Source organism: Dromaius novaehollandiae, chromosome 1 (assembly GCF_036370855.1).
Source record: "Dromaius novaehollandiae isolate bDroNov1 chromosome 1, bDroNov1.hap1, whole genome shotgun sequence".
In the NCBI taxonomy this organism is placed as follows: domain Eukaryota; kingdom Metazoa; phylum Chordata; class Aves; order Casuariiformes; family Dromaiidae; genus Dromaius; species Dromaius novaehollandiae.
In genome coordinates, this window is record NC_088098.1 from 210,842,648 (window position 1) to 210,864,474 (window position 21,827).

General features: G+C 45.8%; 1 protein-coding gene across 2 annotated transcripts in view; it reads right to left on the reverse strand.

The window, feature by feature from the left end:
• The window catches only part of RAB30 (RAB30, member RAS oncogene family), a 50,597-nt gene that overhangs the window by 8,925 nt on the left and 19,845 nt on the right, over positions 1-21,827 (reverse strand). For both annotated transcript variants that reach the window (XM_064505167.1, XM_064505168.1), the window contains 3 exons: positions 8,683-8,783; positions 6,655-6,738; positions 1,923-2,106 (listed from right to left, as the gene is read on the reverse strand). In XM_064505167.1, the coding sequence (XP_064361237.1) occupies positions 1,923-2,106; positions 6,655-6,738; positions 8,683-8,775 (361 nt within the window). In that variant the 5' untranslated portion in view covers positions 8,776-8,783. The remainder of the gene's footprint in view (positions 1-1,922; positions 2,107-6,654; positions 6,739-8,682; positions 8,784-21,827) is intronic.

The window sequence follows — 21,827 nt, forward strand, 5'->3', positions numbered from 1 at the left end:
ACTTAAAATGTCAATTATAACATGTGGGATGCTAAATGTGATATTTTTCATGTAATTATAAGCTTCAGAACAAGCCTGGCACAGAAGGCTGCTTTCCTGTTTTAATTAAATATTCCTGTGAGTGATTTGGCTGTGAAGCCTGGAATGTGGATGGGCTCAAGGGTGCTCACAGAACAAGGCGGGGAAAGAAATCACCCCTTTCCTTTGGGAGCTCACTTTAGTAGACAGTTGATTAATGCCTCAGGCAAACATCTGCTATGATTATACCCTACTACTCACCACTTCACTTTAAACATGATGTTTTTACCATAAATCAATCTCACAAAAAAGATAAGAGACCAAGACCTGTGATAGCAGGGGACTGTGTCCAGGGACTCAGCAAGTTCAAGAGGCAACTTGCCCAACCTAGTTTCCACCAGCAACTCCTCTGAGGCTGCTGTGAGAATCACTAGGAGGAAAAGCTCTTTCATGCTCTTTCATTGGAAAGTCACACCTTGCTGCCATCCTTTCATCTGAGATATCCTTTTTTTCCTGCTAATTACTTGGACACAGTATATACACCAAAGTTACATTTATAAACAGATTATCACAAGCTGGGTAGGTCATCACTTGTCAATCACTAGCAACCACTTGTTAATGTAAGTGGGCTATGGTTGTTACCATCTGCAAAAGTGTGCGCTGTGGCTATTAGCATTTGTATTTTATGCCATAACTGTTGATAAGAAACTTAATGTTCCGTAAAAATCTATGTATACATCTGTTAGTCATTTATTAATTATTTCTGCATTATTTGTACAAGTCCCATATTCCTCTTATGCAGTGTAATGAGTTTCTCATATGGAAGTACCTTAAATCCTAATGTTTACGTGCAGTGGGCATGTAAAGCTCAAAGGATTTTTAAAAATACCATAAAGATATTTTAAAATTGAAATTGGTAATAAAGATACTAGATCATCCTGAAGAACTTTATTATTTTTAATGGCAAACTATTAATGAGAAAAGGACACTGCAGTTAAAAACAAACAAACAAAAAAAACACCCCTTTTTGGCTTTTCCAAAGTTATTTTTCTATTCTTCATATATTCTGGGGCCTTTAAAAGTCAAGTTCTGACTGGCAGATTCTGAAAGGAGAGCCCAGCAAAGCACAGGCAGGCACAATACCTTTCCCCTTGCTTTGTAGCAGACAGATGGCATGAGGTCTGTTTTAGCTTGAGTTGAAGCCACTACAGATAATCTGGCTTCCGGTATTTATCTTTAGTTTCATTAAAATCCATGGGAAAAATCTAGTTTTCTAGCTCTGCCCCACCTGTAATGCTAGGATCCACATACCCACTGTGTCCTGCTTCCCAGGTCTTGACCTACTCTGGCCAAGACTCCAGCTGTCCCACAGCTACGGGGTATAACAACCTGCAGGCATCGCCAGCTTCAGCAGATCCCCGTATCTTTGTAGAGATCTGAGCTGGGAGTTGCAAGGGAAAAGGCTCTGTGGTTAGCTTTATTGGTAGCTGTACAACCACCATTTTAGTCCCTAATGGGACCAACCTGTGGGAAGTATCCACCTCTGTGGGCAGAAACCTTAAGTCTGGGAGAAGTCCACCCTTTGAGTAGCAGCTGTTGGTGTCCTGCACATCATCATCAGGGCACTGGGGTTATCCACACCGTCCGAGCCGTGGGTCATCTCACTCAAAGGGACCAGCTGCACCCTATGGCCGTGGGCTCCAACCGGCAACAAGAACTGCTGTATCCACCTGGGAATCCTGCACTGCCGTATCCATTTGGGAATCCTCCACCGCCAGTTAATACAGACGCCGCATTTTCCCCCGCTAACACCTCCACCTGCCTTCGGCTCTCGGCAGGCTCCCAACACGCACAGCTCACGACCTCGCTGCAGAACCACCCTTTGAAGGACGGCTGGCACTTACCGACTAGCACGGTTATGACTTTATTGCTGGCGTACTGCTCTATTTCTCTCAGCCACTCGGGAAGACATCGGAAAGACTCCTCACAGGTTATGTCATAGGTCAGTATTAACGCGTTGGCGCTGCGATAGTAACTCTGTGTTATGGACCGGAATCGCTCTTGTCCTGCCGTGTCCCAGATCTGCAGCTTTTAGCATAAGGAGGGGGAGCAGGGAAAGAAAGAATAAATTTAACATTATTTATTTGATGGCAGCACCCTTTTGACCTAAATGCCTTCAGGGTAAAAGCAATGCTGGGAAAGCACTTAGCTCTTCTCCCCTTTGGCTTCCCGTTCCCTCAACAATTTTTGTTTCCATTTCTGCATTTAGAGATTGAAATGCAAGGCACAGACTCGGTTGGTATTCCACCCGAAATCCCCGGGAAGCTGAGGGTCTGCAAGCTTTCATGTGACTTTTGGCATTTTGCTCGGCTGCGGACAGAGCTGGTTTGCTGGCATGGAATTACAATGCAGGAGCTGCAGGGAGAAAAGTCACTTCTCATGCTCCTTCCCCAGAGGTCCAACAGGTGCTCTGCATTGACAACAGTGTCCATCACAGAAGTGTTAAAAGAGCCTCTCCTCTACCTCCCAAAGTTATTTAGTTATATTGAGATGATGTATCAAAGGGGTGGAAACTGTAGGAGCAAACAGAGAGCTGAGACTTGCAGCTGAACACTGATTCAAGGTTTCTACTACATTTCCCCTACATAACTTGGGACATATCACGTTGACTTTCTTCCCAATATGCAGAAGTGGTTAACACCACCTTATCTATATGAAAGAGGTCATGAGGCTTAACTGATGCTTGCAAAGTTCTCTGGGGCCAGGAAGACAACATATAAGACATTTCCCAGTATGAATCAAATTCCTCTCATTTTTATAATTTGACCATCTGATGATTTTTTTCCCCAATATTTCAAAAATGCAAAGAAGCAAATATCCAAAATTAAAATATTCCAGCTTCAGAGAGTATTTCTCTGCTCCAGCTGTTATTTTTTAAAGTGCCCCTCCCTGGAGTATGTGAAAGGTTGATTTCCAGCCAGAATTTTGTGTACTTTGGGCAGCAGAAGTTAAAATATTTGGGATTTTTTTCATATGTTGCGCAGCCCATAACAGAGCAAACCTTATTCTTGCTGAGTTTCAAAGCTGAACCACATCAGTTAATCATCATAAATATGTTATTTTGAAAGGAGAGCCCCCAATAAGCAGCTTTCAGACAGAGTATCATTTTGGAAAAGTACATTTTTGCAAAGAAAATAGTTTGTGGCTGGTTCACAACTCCAAGGCAACTTGCTGCCTAATCCCTTGGCATAGCTGTGTTTAGATGGCTGAACACAGCATCTGCATTTAAGGTACACAAAACTGTACGTGAAATTCCTTGCACATGAAATTCAGATAGCAGCCAAGTCCTCTTTAAAACAAATCAGCCTTCAAACTCTGGCAGATGGGAAAAAACATAGATAATTTTTTTGTTGTTCATCTGTTTCTCAGGAAAAAAATCTATTGATCGGTCTACTGGTTAACACGAGTTTATAAATGCTTTGCATTTATTCAGAAGATCTCTGAAGCGATAAGGACTTCTGATGTGGCTATGTTCTTCCACTGCTTTAATACAACAGATTTTGAAATCAAAATGGACTGCACCAGGCTGCTCTGGGGGAGAAGGTCCTGTTATCGACTATTGCTCTGAATCTACCTGCTAGGCAAGTACCAACATTAGAAGAAAAGCCCTAGAACTTAAAACCACCGATAAAATCGACTTTGAGACAAAATGCATGTCTTGCACTTTACCCCACTGATCAATTTATTTCTGCCAAGTGAAAGATTTGACAGCAGCTATTTCACTCGTTTTGTTTTCTCAGAGCTACCAAAGGCTGGTGCCTGAGTCAGCCTGCAGAAATCAAAGTTATTTGGATGTTAATTTTCTGGAAGCCAGATGATGCTTCTCCATCTCCCAACACTTGCATACATGTTTAGATTTATGCATATGAATATTTCTGCACGCACAGTAAGATAGCAGATGCATATAGCACAGCCTTATGTTTGCAGCACTGGGGACGTTTATCTCTGACCAGCATTACAATTGCCATCTACTTGGCTCGAATATGTGCAGCCTCTTAGACAGTACATATGCTGGGCATATTTTTGGATCTGTTACAAAAGATCAGACTGATCAAACACTCTTCTAAACCACACAGGGCTGTCTCACACACTTCACGACATTGTATGTAAAGAACACGAAGGGAAGCAGACGCTCGCTTTTTCTTTTTACAGTTGGTCTGTCATTGAGCCTTAGTAGCTATTCTCACATCCAAAATGGCTTGCATAGTCCTTGTGCTAGCAAATCCCTCTCCGCTGACTTTGGAAAGCAATTCTGAAAGCTAGAAAGTAATCTTCCCAGAAATCTGTCTCTTCTTTTTAAATTTTAAAACCTTTTTGGTAAATAGTGCTGCTCTCTAATCCTGGATCCCGATAGATGTGCAGGAGACGCTGCCTGGAGCAGAAGCGGAGTCACAGCTTGGGCACTGTTAAATGCGCTAACAGCCACAAAGCGCTCAGTTTGAGGGGGATGTCGGTGTTATTGCTCTGTGCTCCGAGTCATACTGCTTTTCCCACTAATCCATCAAGTGTTTATTCCTATTAGCACCATTTATTCAAGAAGTTTCAGATCACTGCCTGTTTGCACTCATGCGAGAGGTGGAAAGAAACCATTTTGGCTTTCAGACTTTGGAAGCATTGTTCAAATGGGTAAATTTACAGGATTAAGTTTCTTCACGCACCAGTTCATTAGCTGAATTCTGGTGACTTCAACTTACTTCTCTGATGGAAGCGGGAGGCCTTTGACTTAACAACCACTCCTATTTGCTATACGAATATTCACCAGCTAGCACTTGCCAGCTGCTCTGTTAAACACAATCTAGCCCCAGCATGGTTTAAAAAAAAAGTTGCTCTGATGGTTACTTGTGCATTTATCAGATGTTTTGAGGGCAACAAGGATTTATAACACAAACAAGTCCGCGCTCAGCTTGCACAGACTCCTTGTGCAGTCCCTGTCTCCGCGTTACCCATGTTGGCATAACTGTGCTCACAACCTTCCTTCCATTAAAGAGCTTGCACCCTCTGGCCAAACCAGTGCTAAAAGGATTATGTCACAGGTACAAGTCAAACGCAGACAAGTCCTTGCTGAGGGTAACTCTACTTAACTTCAACTGTCTAAAAAAACCTAAATCTCAAATATAAGCTGAGTTATTGGGGATCCATCTGTATTTGTCAGGCTAGCACTGCTTTCCTGCCTGCTGCTCTATCCCACTTGCAAAGCAATGGGCAGCACATTAACTCGGTCCGTATCCTTATGCAGGTATTGAAACCTCCTGTCCTTCACCTGGTTAAACTGTTCAGTCTTTTGGTTGAGGACTATCACTTGCCATAGGCTTCTACAGCTCCTCACACAGCAGAGTGGGAGCCTGCAGACATCATCACGGCTTTTCCAACCTGTCCTAAACTTATGAACACGACACTTGATTTTCTCCTCAAAAACTCTGCACTGAAAAATGGGTGGAGGATTAAAAAGAAAAACAGGACTGAAAATCTGCACAAGCCCACTGTTTCCATTCCACCACCTGCATGAGCTTAAAAATGGGTCCAGATCTCATATCCAGTCACTGCCACACTGCTGTAGGTTCTTCCACTTGCTCACTATTAGATTTGGTGTAGGTAGCAAAGAGAAAATAGCTGTTTTCACTTCTATACCCTTGGAGTTAACACAGGCAGAGTAATTCCAAGAGTAGCCCAGGGACCCTGGACACCTCCTTGATACCAGAAGCTCAGAAAATCATACTCTTCTCCCACTTCCTGAACACCACACTAGCTGTGACTAAACCTTTACTAATGAATTAAGCAGTGCCAGACAACATCTCTGGGCACTGGCACCCAATCATATATCCCATTAAATTGTTAGACTGAGCTCTGGCATGTTTTGACCTCGGTCAACTAGCTTTCTGCCGAATGATATCCAGGTTCAGTTCACGAATTAGCACATGACAAGGGCAGTTTCCAGCAGGCAGTTTGGATAGGACCATCCTATTTTGGAGGGCAAAAGGGCTAATAATGAGGACATGGGTCATTGTTGCCTTTATCCCTTAGGCCTATTCACTTCAGGGCCGGTATTGCGACAGTCTCAACTTCTCCCAAACTCGTAACTCAGCAGAAGTGGATGACGAGCCTTTGCTTTGCAGAACCCTGCCCCCGCCAAGCCCAGAAATCTGCTCTGCCCTCCTCCAGTAATCTCAGGAGCTCAGCAGGAGGAAACCTTCACTGAGCACATCCCAGGGGGGATGTAACAGATTTCAGCTTACCAGAAATGCAATAAATGGATATTGCATTGAAATGGTTCTTTGCACTTCCATAACCCCAGCCAGGCAAGATCTTGGTGCCTTATAAACCAGAACAGAGTTTTGCAGAACCTCTTCTTTTTATTTTCTCCTGTAGAGGAGGCTCACTATTATAATCATGATGGTAATTGGGAAGGGGGGCACAGAGATTAAGTGTGATGCTCAGCATCTTCTGAGCCGTGATGCAGAACCTCACACACCAGCATGTATCCATGGGCCTTCTAGCAGCAGGACGGCTACTTTCAGAGAGAGACCTGAACTATCATACTGCTATCTGAGTTTAAGCTGAGAATCAGCAAGCTCCTACCTTTACTTTTTCACCATTAATCTCCACGGTTTTAATCATAAAGTCAACCCCAATCGTGGCTCCTTGACCTGGTGGGAAAAGCCCCTGGAAGAAAAGAACAGTTTCATTAAGCAAGTTCTGTAGCAGCACAAAAATTTCTCTGGGTACCAATCCTCACCCTTTTCTATCCTCAGTACTACTGCACCCATGTCTCCTTCCCCAGATACTTCTTTCCAATCACGTTTAGACAGCTCTAAATGAACAGCACTAAAAGGTGCAACTGGTTGTTGCGTTGCCCCAGGCATGGGGGGCCTGGGGTCTGGCGAGGCTCTGCACGCTGATCCGGCCCTGACTACACTGAAAATCCAGTGCAGGAGACAGCAAAATCCACTTCTGCCTCTTGTGGGGAATAAAACAGACATTTCCCACAGTGCAAAGGTTAGCATAATTCAACCCCACAATGTTTTCTCTGCTTACACATCCCTAATCCTGTCGCAAGTAACTCACTTGAGAGGTAGGAAAGCAAGGGAGAAGAAAAAGAGGACAAATAAAGCGAAAAATAGAAGGAAAAGCCCTTCTACTTCTGTACAGGCTGCTGCTCTTGGCAGCCTCTCTGATCCGATTTTGCAACTCCTTTAAAGAGGTGGGAGCAAAAGTGCAAGGAGGCAGGATTAGATGAGATGACTTTGTTCCTGCAACCTCACGTCTTCCCCTCCACCATGCCGCAGGAGTGCCAAAAGGTGTTTCTGCCAGGTCCCGCTCGACAGGCTCACATCCCTGCACAGCAGCTCGAGAAAAAACACAGAGCGAGCCGCTATCGGCACTGCAGCGATGCCGAGAGTCCGTGGCTGTCGCCTTTCTGGCAGTATTCAGTCTCGATGCCATCCGAAAGGAACAGCAGTGAAACAAAACAACAACAACAAAAAAAGGGAAAAAAATAACAGAGCCTTTTGATTTCTGGTGTCCAGGCCTAGAGCCATGTTGATTTTGGGGCGTATCCATCTCTTACAGCAGCAGTAGCAATAGTACTGCCAAAGCACAAGCAGCAGCAGAGCTGGCTACAGAATTCCCAATTAACCCTTTGGGCCTAGTTTTATTGCTGCTAGCTATTTATGCTCAATAGGAGAGTGTGTTTAGCACTACCACAGTTTTAAAAATGAAACTAACATTTGGGAGAAGCTGCTGACAATTCCCAGTGAAAACCGAAAGAAAAAAAAACCCACAGCAACAAAAAACAGAACTTGCATTATATATCACATCATGCAAACTTCTCTCAGCCAGGATCACAGAAGTCTGATCCTTTCCCCACCAGCCTTTTACAAAAAAAGGAAGCCAGCCCTTAAATCTTTGCATTTGATTAGTTTTCGGCAATCAGGCTGACCGATAAGGCCTGCCAATCCCCACTCTCAGGCAAGGTTTCCTGGAGCCTATGCATGTAAAGCCTCTGAAGCAGGGGGCTCACATTTTCCCCAGGCAACACCAGGTCTTGTTTTATTGCCAGCAGCCCACCACAACACACTTCAATCGTGCTCTCAGTAAAGCTCTAGAGGTATAAACCCTAAGGAGTCCGATGTTTAACAGGAGACACTAGACTGACGGCCCCAGACCCTGAGAGTATCTAATAATAAAAAAATGACAGCTTTTTGCACAAGCAGACTGATTTGCCTCTTCCACCTTGGAGGGATCAGAGAGAAAAGACATACTGGAAAGTGCCCCAAAAGGCGTCCCGGTCAAAACCAGGAGGAGTTTTTCCAGTAGCTTTTAGAGAATACTTTCCATCATAGGAAAGGGATGCATTTTTCCAAGCACCAGGACCCCAACAAGCTCGCCCACGGCATTACCAATGTATCGCTTGTGCTGGTGAGGTTGCTATCAGTGACACATGCCCTAAGAATCACGGCCAAGGAAACACATCGGAGCTGCGCTGCCACCGGGCAGCTTGGTTCGCAGCCAGGGGGTCCGAGTCACTTTAGAAGCCGTTCCTCATCCGAACGGGCGCAGCAGCGTTCCCACCTCCTCGCCACGCACATGACGGACGCCCAATCTCACCTGAGTGAAGCGGCGGACTAAGCAGGTCTTCCCCACACCGGCGTTGCCAATTAAAACAATTTTGAAGAGGAAATCATAATCTTCCATACTCATTTACGCAGCTGCAAGAGAGCACAACACAAGGTGAGCTGACGCGCCGGCTGCTCCGCGGTCCGACTTGGTGCCCAACGCTCTCGCCAGGCACCAGCGGAGAGGAGCGCAGCAAGTTCTGACTCCTTCCCACCAGGTGAAATGCCCTTTCGTTCCCGTTGAACTTTGTCCCTCCAAATCCTCGGATCGAAGGTCGCACCGGCACTCACACGGCTCCTGAGATAAGGGAGAAAGTCTCCTTGCGCTCTGACGCAGAGATGCTCCTCGAGGACCTGCCTCCGAGCAGGCAGAGTCCAGCCCACCTTGCCAAACCGCAACTGGTGGGAAACCTTGACCCCGTGGCAGCTCTCATGCCATCCTGCCCGGCTCCCCGCGTACGCCACACGCCGGTGGCTCGGCCTTACGGGCATTGCTACGTAAGCCTGAGCGCGGCGTTTCCTAGATTCCTTCTAATGCTCGTTTCACTGCTAATCGCGCCCACGCTGAAGGGCAATTTGGACTATGTGACGTTGTCTGAGGAGAGCGTGGAAATTATTTCTGCTACAGCGAGACCCAGAAACCTGCAGGGGTCTCTCGAGGGACCCCCAGCCTGTGGCTGGCAGGAGACCAGCAGAGGAGATGGCCAAGCAGCGGCACCCACACGTTGGGCCACGGCAGTGGGAGGACAGGAGAGACAAGAGAATTAAAAATAAGATCAGTAGCATTTGCCATAAAGACAAAAAGAAAGAAAAAAAAATCACACAGAGAGCCCAATCCAACATCTCCTCTTGTGCACCTGAGGGTGCAGTTGGCACCAAAGCCAGAGGAGAGGGTTGTGACGGCCAAGACAAGTCACAACAGGCACAAAAGATTGAATCGGAGGTGTCAGGCTGAAAAACCTGCAGACAAGGAAGCAGAAGGGCAGTGCCCTTGCCTAGCTGTGGCCAGGTACAGTGTCAAAGAACCAGGTGGCACTTGAGACTGGGCTGGGTAATGGCACGAGGGACTTGGTCAAGAAAAAGATTTACAGGCCATCAGTTGAGATACTGGAGAGCAGGCTGACGGGGTAATAGTACCTAAGGACAGGCACTGGATGAGGAGGTAGAGCTAAAACCAGGAGGCTTAGGAAATGAGGGGAATAAGAAGAATAGAAAAAAACAGAGTGAAGAATTTCAGTTCCTCAGTAAAACCCCAGATGCTTTAGAAGGCTCCTATGGAGCTACCACCACGCAGCAGCACACCAGGTGCCCCCAGCTACAGGTCCAGTCCTACTGCACACCTATAACAGGACTTGTAACCAAACAGCAAGAGTGGTCGGAGAATTCAGGATAAAATGAGACAGCCTGAGTCGGTCTGACGAGGGCCATGCCGAAACGGCTGTCCAAGCACCACCAAGTGCTCTACACACCAAAGGCAGGAGAGGTGGAGGACTGATTCAGCTGCTTTGCCTGCATGACCCTTGGTCCTTCCAGGACCTACGAAAGGGTAACCACCACCAGTCAGTGACTAACGATCTGCATCACATCAGCTGATGGTGAACGGGTTCATGAGTCACCACACAGACACCTCACCTCACCAGGGCCACACTGCACTGCTAGTGACACAGCTCTGCTGATGCTTTACTGAGCTGCAGCTACGGTCCCCAGCAAAACGTCACCAGGTGACGTGAGTCGGAGCAGCCCTGAGGATGCTCTAACTGGGCCTTGCTCTAGCAGGCAGGAACCCAGCAGTTTCCACTATCTCTCAACACAGCAAAAGTGGGACCTTAGGAGAACAAGCCCTAAAAATGCTCTCATTTTCGAGAGTTGTTATTTTGCACAATAATTTTATTTTTATTTTGTATTTCCTGGCACTGGACAATAATCACATTACAATAATCACAAAAACGTCAACGCTACTCTTAAAATCAAATCAAGGCTTAATATACGGTTTCAAGCTTTCAGACTAGCCAACGTGAGGAAAAATGCGATCATCCATTAAAAGCTATTACAAGCACTGGATAATTGTCCCTGGGATTCTTCAAAGCCGCGAGGGCATTGCTCCCTGGAGCAATTTCAGTTATATTATTTATACCCTAAACAAGCCAACACTCGAATTTATCTTCTCAGGAAGCTTAAAAATAAACTTCCGCAGCAGATCTTTAAGCTCTACATTCACAAACGCTAAACGGCTCAGACGTACCCTAGAGTCACGTCTGATCCCCTTCGTTAGGCTCCAAGACTAATCGTACATGTTACTAACCCAGAACTGGAACTGGAAGACAAGCCAAGGCCATAAAACAAACACCACAATGAGCTTAAATGCCAGAACTAAAGCAATGCAAAGGGGGTGCAGTGGAAGTGGAGGCAGAGGAGGGGAGAAAGAGGGCAAAGAAGAAAGGGAAAAACAATCTGGGAAGCAAAGGGGACAGATGGGGCTAAACATCATTGCCCCCATTTGTCCCTTCCTCTCTCTCATCACTCCCATCCCAGTTATACGGTGGAAGGGAGAATATTATCCCGCTCCTGCAGGCACCACCTCTGGCAGCACTGCTCCCGTTCGTGCCGAGCATCGCAGTCACCCCCTGGCCATGGATGGGCCGTGGGAAGGCGGCTCCCGCCATGGTGCCTGGGGGTCCTGCCCACTGAGAGCGCTCCCACCACCCCTCCAGCCCACGGGGACGGATGCTGACTGTCCTTCAGGGACAGACAGACAGCGAGCCATCATCTTCCGCTGTTCACAACACTCCTGCTGGGCTGCGGGGAGAGGTCCCCGCACAGATGGAGCCCTAGTTACAATTTCCTTGCTTTATATGTATAAGCAAATTGGTATTTCTCCCTCTCTCACATACACACACGCTCCAACCTACCACACAGCCAGCACTGAACATGCACAAACATTGCATCAGTTACTGCTACGAAGCCCTCTTGCTTCTGCACTTGGCCAAGTGACCTTTCCTCCCGGCTCAGTTACACATCCAAGCAATTCCCTCTCTTGATGGGGAACATGTGTCTCAACCTCGGTCCTTGCCCTCTGCAGTCAGCAAGCGTGGATCTTGCAGTAACACATCACACACTGTTTGCTTTTAAACTCACAGTTCAGAGGGTAGCTTTTTACACGCTTGGGGCCCTGCTCTGCTCCATTTCACCACACAGCCCATCATTATTTTTCTACGATTAGTCATTCTAATTCGACCAAAAGACTGGTCAGACCCACCTGCGATGAACATTCACCCAAGGAGCGGGTGCATTCACCTTTCCTTCCTCCCTATGTCTGTGCAAGATCACACAAGCAAGTGCCATCTCCCCAAAAAACATCTAAAAAAGGAGGCACAAAAGCCATGGGCTGCCTTCTCCCTTTTTGCTAACATGATGGCAGAAACGTGCCAGTCCTTCCCACATCACCCAGCCTCTCAATTACTAGAAACTCTCTGCGAGCGTGGTCAGCAGGATGTGGCCTTCTGTTTTAACCTGCCATGGGGTCTTCAGTGCCTATAAACTGGAGAACAGTACAGCTCATGGAAGAACAAGATATACTTCCATCTGTTTCTCCTGTTCACAATGTGCCACAAGGCAAGGAACTGTAATTTGCAATAAATACACGCTCCAGGGAATATAATTTCCAGGTATGTTTTAGTTTATTCCCCACCATGATTTCTTCTCCCTGCATTTGCTCCATTCTTTGCTCCACCAGTTCTCCCGGATCTAATTCAGTTTACTTCCCAGTGCTTTTCATTGCAGTTTCTGCCATGTGAAGTAGTTCTTTTATCTTCTCTTTGCAGTGTTTTCCCACCCATTGATTTGGAGGGGTACAGAGGGTTCCCTCTTGATCTCTGACTGCATGACATGAGACAAACTCAGCCCATGCCCTGTTTAGTGTCTTTGGTTAATAAAAAAGTGGCAGAAGCAACAGGCAAAGATTCAAAGGTTATCTGGGTAACATGAACCACTTTGGAATGAGGAAGCTTTCCTTTGTCCCTCATCAGCTTCTGTATTATCTTCAACCTTTGCAGAACCTCAGCTCAAACTGCACAAAATGCACAGCAACTCTGAGCGAGGTCTTTAATTGGCATCAAGAAATCTCTGGTACTTCTCCCTCAACTCTGTTGCTCAAGGCAGATCGTTCCCCTCTAGGCCTGACAAGAGTAGGCTCTACGATAATGAATTTGCTCCAGTCATTTCGGCTTACAAAGCCAAAAGTAAAGTTAGAGGCTTCAAAAGAGCAGACTTTTAGATTGACCACAAAGCATGCCAACATTTGCCTTTCTTTTGCTCTCCTTGATGATCACAAAGTAACTTGTGTTTGGGAAACAAGATAAACAGAAGCCTTAGTCTGAAGTCAAAAGCATCTGAGAGAGCAGCTTTGTTTTAGACTAGCAAAACAGATACAACTTGTTATAGCTAAATTGCCTTGGTATCTCAGTTCCTCCCTAAATTACAGAAGTTCATGGGTCTACAGAGCAGCAGTTCCTACCTCTGCTGGGCCAGGCAACAGTACGGATGGCAGGTAGCGGCATATTCTTCTCTCCACATCAGTCTCACTTAGAGTTTTCATTTCCTGCAGCCTTGAGAAGTATCAGAAGGTTTCACAGGCATGTCCTGCTTATGACCCATGGTTTGGGGACCATTGCGGTCAAATTTTTGCATTACCAGAACAGGTTTAATTTAGCCAGGTGATGCAGATCCATGCATGGTCTTAGGTCACACATGGCTATCCACAGCCTAGGGTTCAATCTGCACTACAGAGGCTCCTCCACATGAAGTGATAAAGGGTGAAAATGAGGCACTAAATCAAGCCATTTATTTTTTTGGACTGCAACATATCACAGATGAAGCCAGGAACCCAGATAATTTGAATTCCTGTCCAGAGCTCTATCCCAACTCACATCCTCATGGTATTTTGAAGACCTATTGCTTCAATTCAACACAAAGAAAGAATCTGCAAACTCTTCTATCTGCTACATCTTTAATTAGTCAAGGTGGGACTTGATGCATTTATATTATCCTTATTGAACAGAGATTTTCTGCTCTTCATCATCCAACAGCTACAAACAAAAGGGAATTTATCTAAACAACTGAAGTACAAACAGTAGCAGTTACGTATGTAGGTATAATTTTGAATACACTTGTGATATGAGCCAGGAAATTCAAAGCTAAGGCTAATATTTCAACTAGAAAAATTATTCCTTGGAGGCCAGGAAGTTGCTGGGACCTGCTGTTGCATTACATAACACAGGATAAAATACTTCATTTCAAAAACACCTGCCAACCCCAAAGAGACTCCTTGCACTTGGCAAATAAGTTCCCAGTTTGTGCTCCCTTTGTAAACAAGCTGCCTGCAGAGTCTGGCCTTTCCCATCTCCTTCCCATCTCAGGAGGACAGGAAAGCATTTTCCCAGTTACCTGCACACTGGGAGTCCTGCCAGACAGCATTAACCACTCCTCTTCCTCAAGGATGCTCCCTCATCTAGAGAGGACAGGATAGAAGAAAGGTCCCAAGCGTAGAAATCCCATAACTCTAAGTGGGATTTCCCAGGTAGAAACCCATACATGTTTACTATGTGCATGCACTACCTGCAGACTATTTGTGCCTACACAGTAAACCCAGCATCTCCAGGGTGCAGCAGGTTTAGAGCTCTGCAGCCGACAAACACGAGCACGGCAAGTCCATCCGACCCTTCCAAGGAGGAGGGAGCCCAGGGACGCATCGGATTTCCCCATGCACAGAGACCGCAGCTGTCCATCATCCAAAAGTCTAGACAAACCTTTAAAAAAAATCTGCAAACTGCACCCAGACTTTCCAGCTGGAAATATAGTATTTCGGGAAAAACCTCAGCCCTGCCCAAGAATTTTATATGGAGAGATTCTTGCTCCTCAACCCTTTGCTCACTACATTTCTGCTACAGAAACCCAGGTGAGCTAAGTGGCAGGTACAAGTTTGCATGCACCACAAGGTATGATCTGTCTCACAGATAGTCCTATAAATAATAAAAAAACCCTAAAATTGAGTAGTTTGATTTAACGACTAGACAGAGCACACAACCTCTCCCCTTGCCTCTTTTGCAACTCACTGAACTACTTTGGTTAGACCTTGGTTCATATATTACATGGCTCCCAGGAGCTGGTTTATGCACAAAGGAGCAACTCAGTGATCAAGGATTACATTTTTTCACCATAAACCAACAGGTAAAGACAGCAAAAATATCATTCCAACTAAAAAGCCTGGAACAGGAGTCCTGCTTCTCCCTTCAGCACAAGCGCTCGGCAGGAGCACGACACTCAGCTGTGATGCCCACACTCGACACGAGAGGGCCCAGGTTTGCCATGGGCCCATAGCTGGGCACCAAGTCTTTTTTAAATATCAGAGATAACTGATTGCAGACCGCTACGTTGGTTTACGTGCTTTATCCTAATGCTCTAGGTCACAGATCTCACACGTAGGAGCAATCCTCGGTCCTTCGCGCACTCTTTGCATTGCCTTGATGTCAAAATGAATTTGTGCCCATGCTGTCCACCACCAGGTGCAATCTTTGGAGGGAGCTCTGCCAGCGCAAGTATCAAGAACAGGATTAACATATGTCCCCGATCATTTTTGGCAGAGGGTGGAAGGGTGAGGAGTGTTTGGGTTCAACACGTCCCCGAGAGGCAGGGGGGACTCTGCTCTAGTCTCAGCGCACCAAAGACTCTCCATGCGCAATCAGGTAAGTCACAGCTGCTGTGGTCCACTTTTCCCATTTAACTTTAAGAAAAAGCACTCCAAGCACACGTACCATTTTAGGAAAACTGTTTTCAACGATGGCAACAGCCCCACACTTTATTTACTGATACAATCTGGGTTCCGACTACGGAATGTCAGATCAGTCAATGCAACCTTAAGACACTCTTACAAACATCTTTCAAGACACATGTGGACATGGAAACCCAAAAGTACATGCCCAGAACGATATTATGTTGCTTTGGGCCACATCTGAGCAAGCCGTCCAGCCACCAAGCTGCACACGGTGCAGTAACTCTATGGCACTTGCACAGAAGAGGTTAAAAAAAAAAATCAGCCAGCACAGCAGAGAGGCAGACTTTCAAGTGTGGAAAATTGTATTGCCAGAAACCCAGCCAAAAATGCCTTTTTTATCTACTTGAAAACAACAGCCTCTTCCCCAAGGACAAAAAAATATATATAATACGGAAAGATTTTTTAAAAGCTACAGCCAAACGTTAGCTGGAATGTATCTTGCATGGAAAAGCCAGGAAAGCTTCACATGGCCAATTCTCTGCAATGGTGGATAAAGCTTTCCTTCACAAAGCTGTATTTTAAGAGGTTGCCATCCCACCACGGGTAAGCCAAAGGAGGAGCTGGCATTGCTGCTTCCGCTACCTCCTCCTTCTCCTTCCCTCCAACCATCGTGCAATTCCTGAAGGACACAGAGCCCCCACATTTCCCTGCCTCCCAAAGGAGATGGACTGAGGAAGCCGTTTCTGCTCCAGCACCAAGACCTGGCCACTGAAATGGGAAGCTATCATCAGCTAGATGATAACTACTCTGTCTTTAGGAACCCAAAAGCAAGAACAGGTCTAGCCCCACACGAGCTCTCCACGTTGGTGCCCATGTGAGGTCTCCGTGGACTCGAGCTCCACTGGTAGAAAGGAGCTGGTTGTAAAGTCCACAGGCTGGCAAAGCGGGAGGAATGATTCACCCTTGCTGTGCAAGAAAACTTTGCGTAGTGACTGGGTAAAAGGCAAGGAAGTCTCATGATGCCTTAGTTGCTGGGCTGGCACACTTCTGGAGTGGAGCTGCAGCTGTACGTGAAGGTATTTTGACACTGGGTGACAGAGCTGTGATGAAATGCTTGCAAGATTAGACTCCACATGACACCAAGGTTCTTAATAAGATACTAGGAAAGCTATCATAACCAAAGAATTTTGATAAAATATTTGTAAGGCCATTGTGACCACAAACGTGGAAGTAGCATAAATGTAAGTATGTCACTAACCAGTGACATCAGGTCCCATAAATGTATTGTGAAATAGGAATGAGTATATGCATTAGATAGTTCGGGTTATAAAAATATGTCCAAGAACGTTCTTTGAATTTTAACTACAGTGACGTATCTCACCACTGCTGATCATCTTCTTTTGATTGTGCCAGAGGCTGTGGCACAAAAGAAAAAAAATCTTTGCTAATAAGCTTTTGTTTCATAAGAATGCTTTTTAATGCTAAAAAAATAAGAAGCTGCTAATTCCACATCTTGATTTCTGCTCAAGCAAGCTTGTGATTTACTAGTGTTTACACCACTTCTGCCAAACCTAATGAAAGTAACTGGTTGTTAAGCTTTATCTACCCTTATTTTCAGTGTCCAGGCTGCTGCCAGTAGGCACCCGATGCTTGGGCTGCTGGGTCCATGTTGCACCAAGCCACACTGAGGCAAGGGCATGTTGGGCCAGCACTAAGGAACCTCATGGTTTTGGGTCTTCCTGGCTGCCCCGGCTCACCTTGACACCACAGATGGGTGCCCAGACCCCACATGTCGCTTCAGGTTGAGGCCCCATCACAAGAGCAGGCCTATGCTCGTTTTACAGCATGGAGGTATCTGAGAGCATAAACCTGTCTGAGATCCTCACATTTGGTCTCACTTAAGAAATCTTTCCTTGCCAACTCTGGCAGCTGCGAGAATTTCTCAGCTCTTTAGGAGGGTAGACATGGGGGTACAAGCCCAGGAAAGCATTTGGTCTGTTATCGATAAAAATGTCACGGTTAATGGTAGCCAACTCTATGGGACAAGTCCATCAGCTCAATACAGTTGAACTTTCAGAACATCAGCAATGAAACCTAGTAACAGATGTTGATCACAAGCATTGGCACAAGCGTGTGTTTATCTGAGCCGTAATAGCTGGAGTTGCCCAGTGGAGCTTCACCTGGGAGAAATCTGGCCCACACGCAGTGTTATCGGTCACCTATAGACAGCCATCAACATAAAACCAGTACCACCACCTCCTTGGTAGACCTACACTAGAGATGCACCATGTATATCAGCCCAGATACGTCAGCTCATGGTGTGGGGTACAATCAAAGAAACCAAAGTCACATGTTCCCCAGGAGACTGTTGTGCTGAAAGAAGTCTGTAGTATAGCCCCAATGAGAAAGAGTCTATTTTTCCTTTGCCTAAAGAGGTGGTGAAGCTACACTGGGAACAACTCTGCTGAATGTGCTTGAGGGCTTCACAACTCAGTTATGTTGACTAAAGCAATGGCACAGACAGCAAGCAGACCCTTGTCCATGGCAAATCAGGGTCTTCCAACACTACGAGCACCTACAGCGTGAGCTGGAGGAATGATGGGGTAGTCGGACATCCTTGGGGGCTGCAGACTTCAGCGCAAAGTCATCTGTTTTGGCTTAGTAACTCCTGAAGTGCCTGAGAAACACAGACACGGTGTGCTGCAAAACCTTCAGCCATATCACCACAGCTGGAAACAGGCAGAAGTAAACCATTTCAGCTGCTTACAAAGTGACTAGGCCTCATGGTGTTGTTTGGGGACCAGGCAGAGAGAGGGCTGATGGCGACCTGCCATACACATGGCCACCTGAGGGTGGCAAGGAGACCTGATCTTTACCCATGGTGACCTCCACCAACCTAAATTTAGCAACGGGGACAGGTGGAAGCAACAGTTGAGCAACGCCCAAGACATGGCACCGCTAAAAGGTTTTGGGAACAGATGAAGAAAAATTCAGGCTTACGAAGGGGCACCAAAAAAGTAGAGGAACGGCAAAGGATTTTTGCTGCTTTTGCTTTGCTACTTGCGTAGCAATTGAAAAGCTAAAAACTGGCTGCTGTATTAAGATGACAGTTGCTGTTTGTTCAGAAGGCAGAAAAAAAAATAGTTCTTGGCTGCTGGCTCCAAGACTTGGGATAGACAGCAGATCTAAAGGCAACTTTTCAGACTACAGGTAGCAGCTTGCCAGAGAAATAATAATAAATTAGGAATACTAGCAGTAAAAAAAAGAGCTAACAAGCAAGATAAAAGTCACTGCCTGTCTCACACACCAGTCTTGACATCATATTTCATCCATTTACTTTACTCTACTAGTATTCAGACAGCTACATCTCTGGAGGAGCAGACAGCACCTATTACTCATTTATATCAAATTCAGTGTGCTTCCTGTATCTCGAGATCTCCAAAGAGGAGATAGATATAGGTTGTCCTCTTAGACAGTTACATGTGTTTGTGTTAGCAGTTCTCTTAAAATAGCAAAAAATCAAAGTCAAAACTGCAAACGCCAAGATGCTACAGCTATAAGAACTGTGCGTGCACTGTAAAAGCTGTAAAATTAAAAAAAAACAAAACAAAACGTTTTCCTGAATCACTTGGACCAATAACACCTCAGTAACGAAGCTTTCCCAAGGCAATTCCTTGAAGAAGTTTTCTCCAACAATGACCACAAAAACTCTGTTACAGCAAGAATTGGCCCGGTGCAGGTAACCCACCTTAAATCATACCCTTTTGCATTTGGGATTTTTGGGGCAGCATCTTTCCAGTGACGGAAGAGGGAACCGGAGGCTGGAGCTCCCCGGTGCACCATGCTGCTCTCCGCTACTGTCTCCGCACACGGCCTTCAGCAAGTCATTTAACTGCTCAGTGCTTTCCTCTACCCATAGGTAAAATGAAGCGACAGAGCTACAAAATGTTCTTTTGCCAAGCAGTGACATTCATCATTTCTCAGTACTTTATCCTGAAGACGCAGGAGGCTCAGGTCAGGCATAATAGCAGCCAGTTCAAAACACACTTATAAATAAATTGGCTGTGTTCATCTCGCTGTCTTGTTTGCCCCTGCCCTCAGAGTTTGTACAGCAATGAGAGAAACCTCCTGTGTGTTGTTGCCACTTATGGACTAATTCAAGAGCGTACAGCTGGCTCCAGAGCTGAGATTGTTAGAGAAAAGTTTTTTTTTTTTTTAAACAAACACTTCTACAAGGACATGAAGAAGTGATCCTGTGATTTCTTTATCACAACCACACACGTATCATCAGCCAGCCATAACTGAGCTGCACATTACACCTCTGTGCAATTACGATAGGGAAGGTGGCAGTTTAACAATGCACTTTTATTTAAATTATTGCATTAATTAATGGCTAATTTGACCAGGTGGTTGCTCCTCCTCTCCCGTCCACACCTGCTGTGTGCTCGTGCTGCTCACTGCTTTCCTCCCTGCTGCAAAAAGCAAGTTTGGGACAACGGATGTTTCCACTCTCAGCATTGCCCCAAGCACCCCCCTGGGGCGATGCAGAGCCTGCCATAAGTTTCCATATAGAAAGCACGTTTTACCTGTTATCTCCCATATAGCCTGGTCCTGAGCACGCAGAATTGCACACAGATGCGTGCTTCTGCCTTGCAACAAAACCGCACCACCAGTGTGAGCATTTTCCCCGGTATAGGTGGCCTTCAGCCGAGTGTAAAACTGCCTTTAGGTACAGACCAAAAAGTTCAAGACAGGAAGAGCGCAGAACTGGACCATAACCAAAGGTCTAACACCCTAACTGGGTGTCAACCCCTGAGTCCATGTTTCATTGTAAACCAGCCAGAGAACTCACTCTCAATTACACCGGCAAAAATCTGGGGAGACTGTCATCTTCAGTGAAGCTACTCCTGACTGAAGGAGAAGTAACAAAACAGGACCAATGCCACAAAATCAACCCAAAGCCCACAACTCCTGGTCTCTGCAGGCACATCCCAAAGTTTCATCGTTATAGAAAAGTACCTTTCCGGTAACTAATATCTCCATAATGGTCATTTTATAGGAGAATGGCTCCTGAATGAGATTTTATAAGGATATTGCAGGTCTCTTCATAGAGTAAGGAAAGATATTTATGTTCTGGCCAAATTTCAGCTCACGTACTAACACTTGCCCTTTTTTTTCCCCCAGTTCCTCATAATTTCAGTTGGTTACAGCACTTTTCGCTTGCCCTGAACCACTGCAAGAGTGCAGTTACTCCTCCAGAGCAGCTATGTGCTGCTAAAGCCTCATTTCAGCTCCAGGCTGGCTGCATTTCAAGACACTGCACAGGTTAAACTCTAAACTAAAAATCCCAAAGGCAAAAGGAGAGTTGTTATCGGGAGCTTTCTACTCTAGGTCTCCCACCACTGCAAATCTAGATGCTCTAGGTTCTCCTAGATAGGCAGAGCTATATTACATATAACAGCACACAAAAAAATTGAGATGGTCCTTTAATCTCCTGGCAGGAGCCTACTGAACTTTTGATGTCTTCAGGATTATAATATTAGGAAGCAGAAAAAATGATTTCCTTTTGTTTACTTAAAGCGAGCAGCTCCTGCTCCGTCTTCGGCGCCGAGGCCACCGCGACATGCACAGTCTCAGGCCATGCTGTCACTGCCCAGCTACAGAAACGCAGGCAGAGCTTGCACAGAGCTTCATGGCCATGGGGACGGGAGCTGGCATGTCCGCGCCATGTTTGTGACCATTTATTTTTGTTCCTTAGCAACGGGGCAGCTCTTGGGTTTTTTCTGTTTTGAATCTATATTTGGTGCCCTGGGGAAATTCCTCGGCAGAAGGCAGCAATTTTTAAACGGTGGGATAAACGGTGGGACTCCAGCATGCTGATGATAAAAGCAATCCAGGTCTTTTGGTGAAATGCTCAAGCCTGGAGCTAGCGGGAGCTCTCTCACGGACTGCAACGGCAGCAGAACCAGGCATCAAGAGTTGCACTTGTTACGTTTTCCGCCTTTGCTAAACTTCACCCTGGCGTAAGAACAGATTTATTGGGTCATAAAGCCCATCTCTAAAGCCCTTTGGATGACAAGCAGGCCAACGTCTCCCTGAATTTCCCCACCATTACGCAGCGCTCACAGGTCCCATGACCATTTGGCATTCGTCCTGTGCGATCCAGGACTCCTTGGTAATGCCACCATCTCGGAGCAAAAAACAAGATTTCAGTACAATACAACAATTCTGAGCTAAGACACTGCTCTTAACATGAATCACGGAAATATCAATATCCCTCCACTCTCAACGGCTCCTAAGCAAACATGCAAATTCAATTCTGCCTAATCTACATGAGAAAAACAAACACCACCTGATGTTTCCCAACT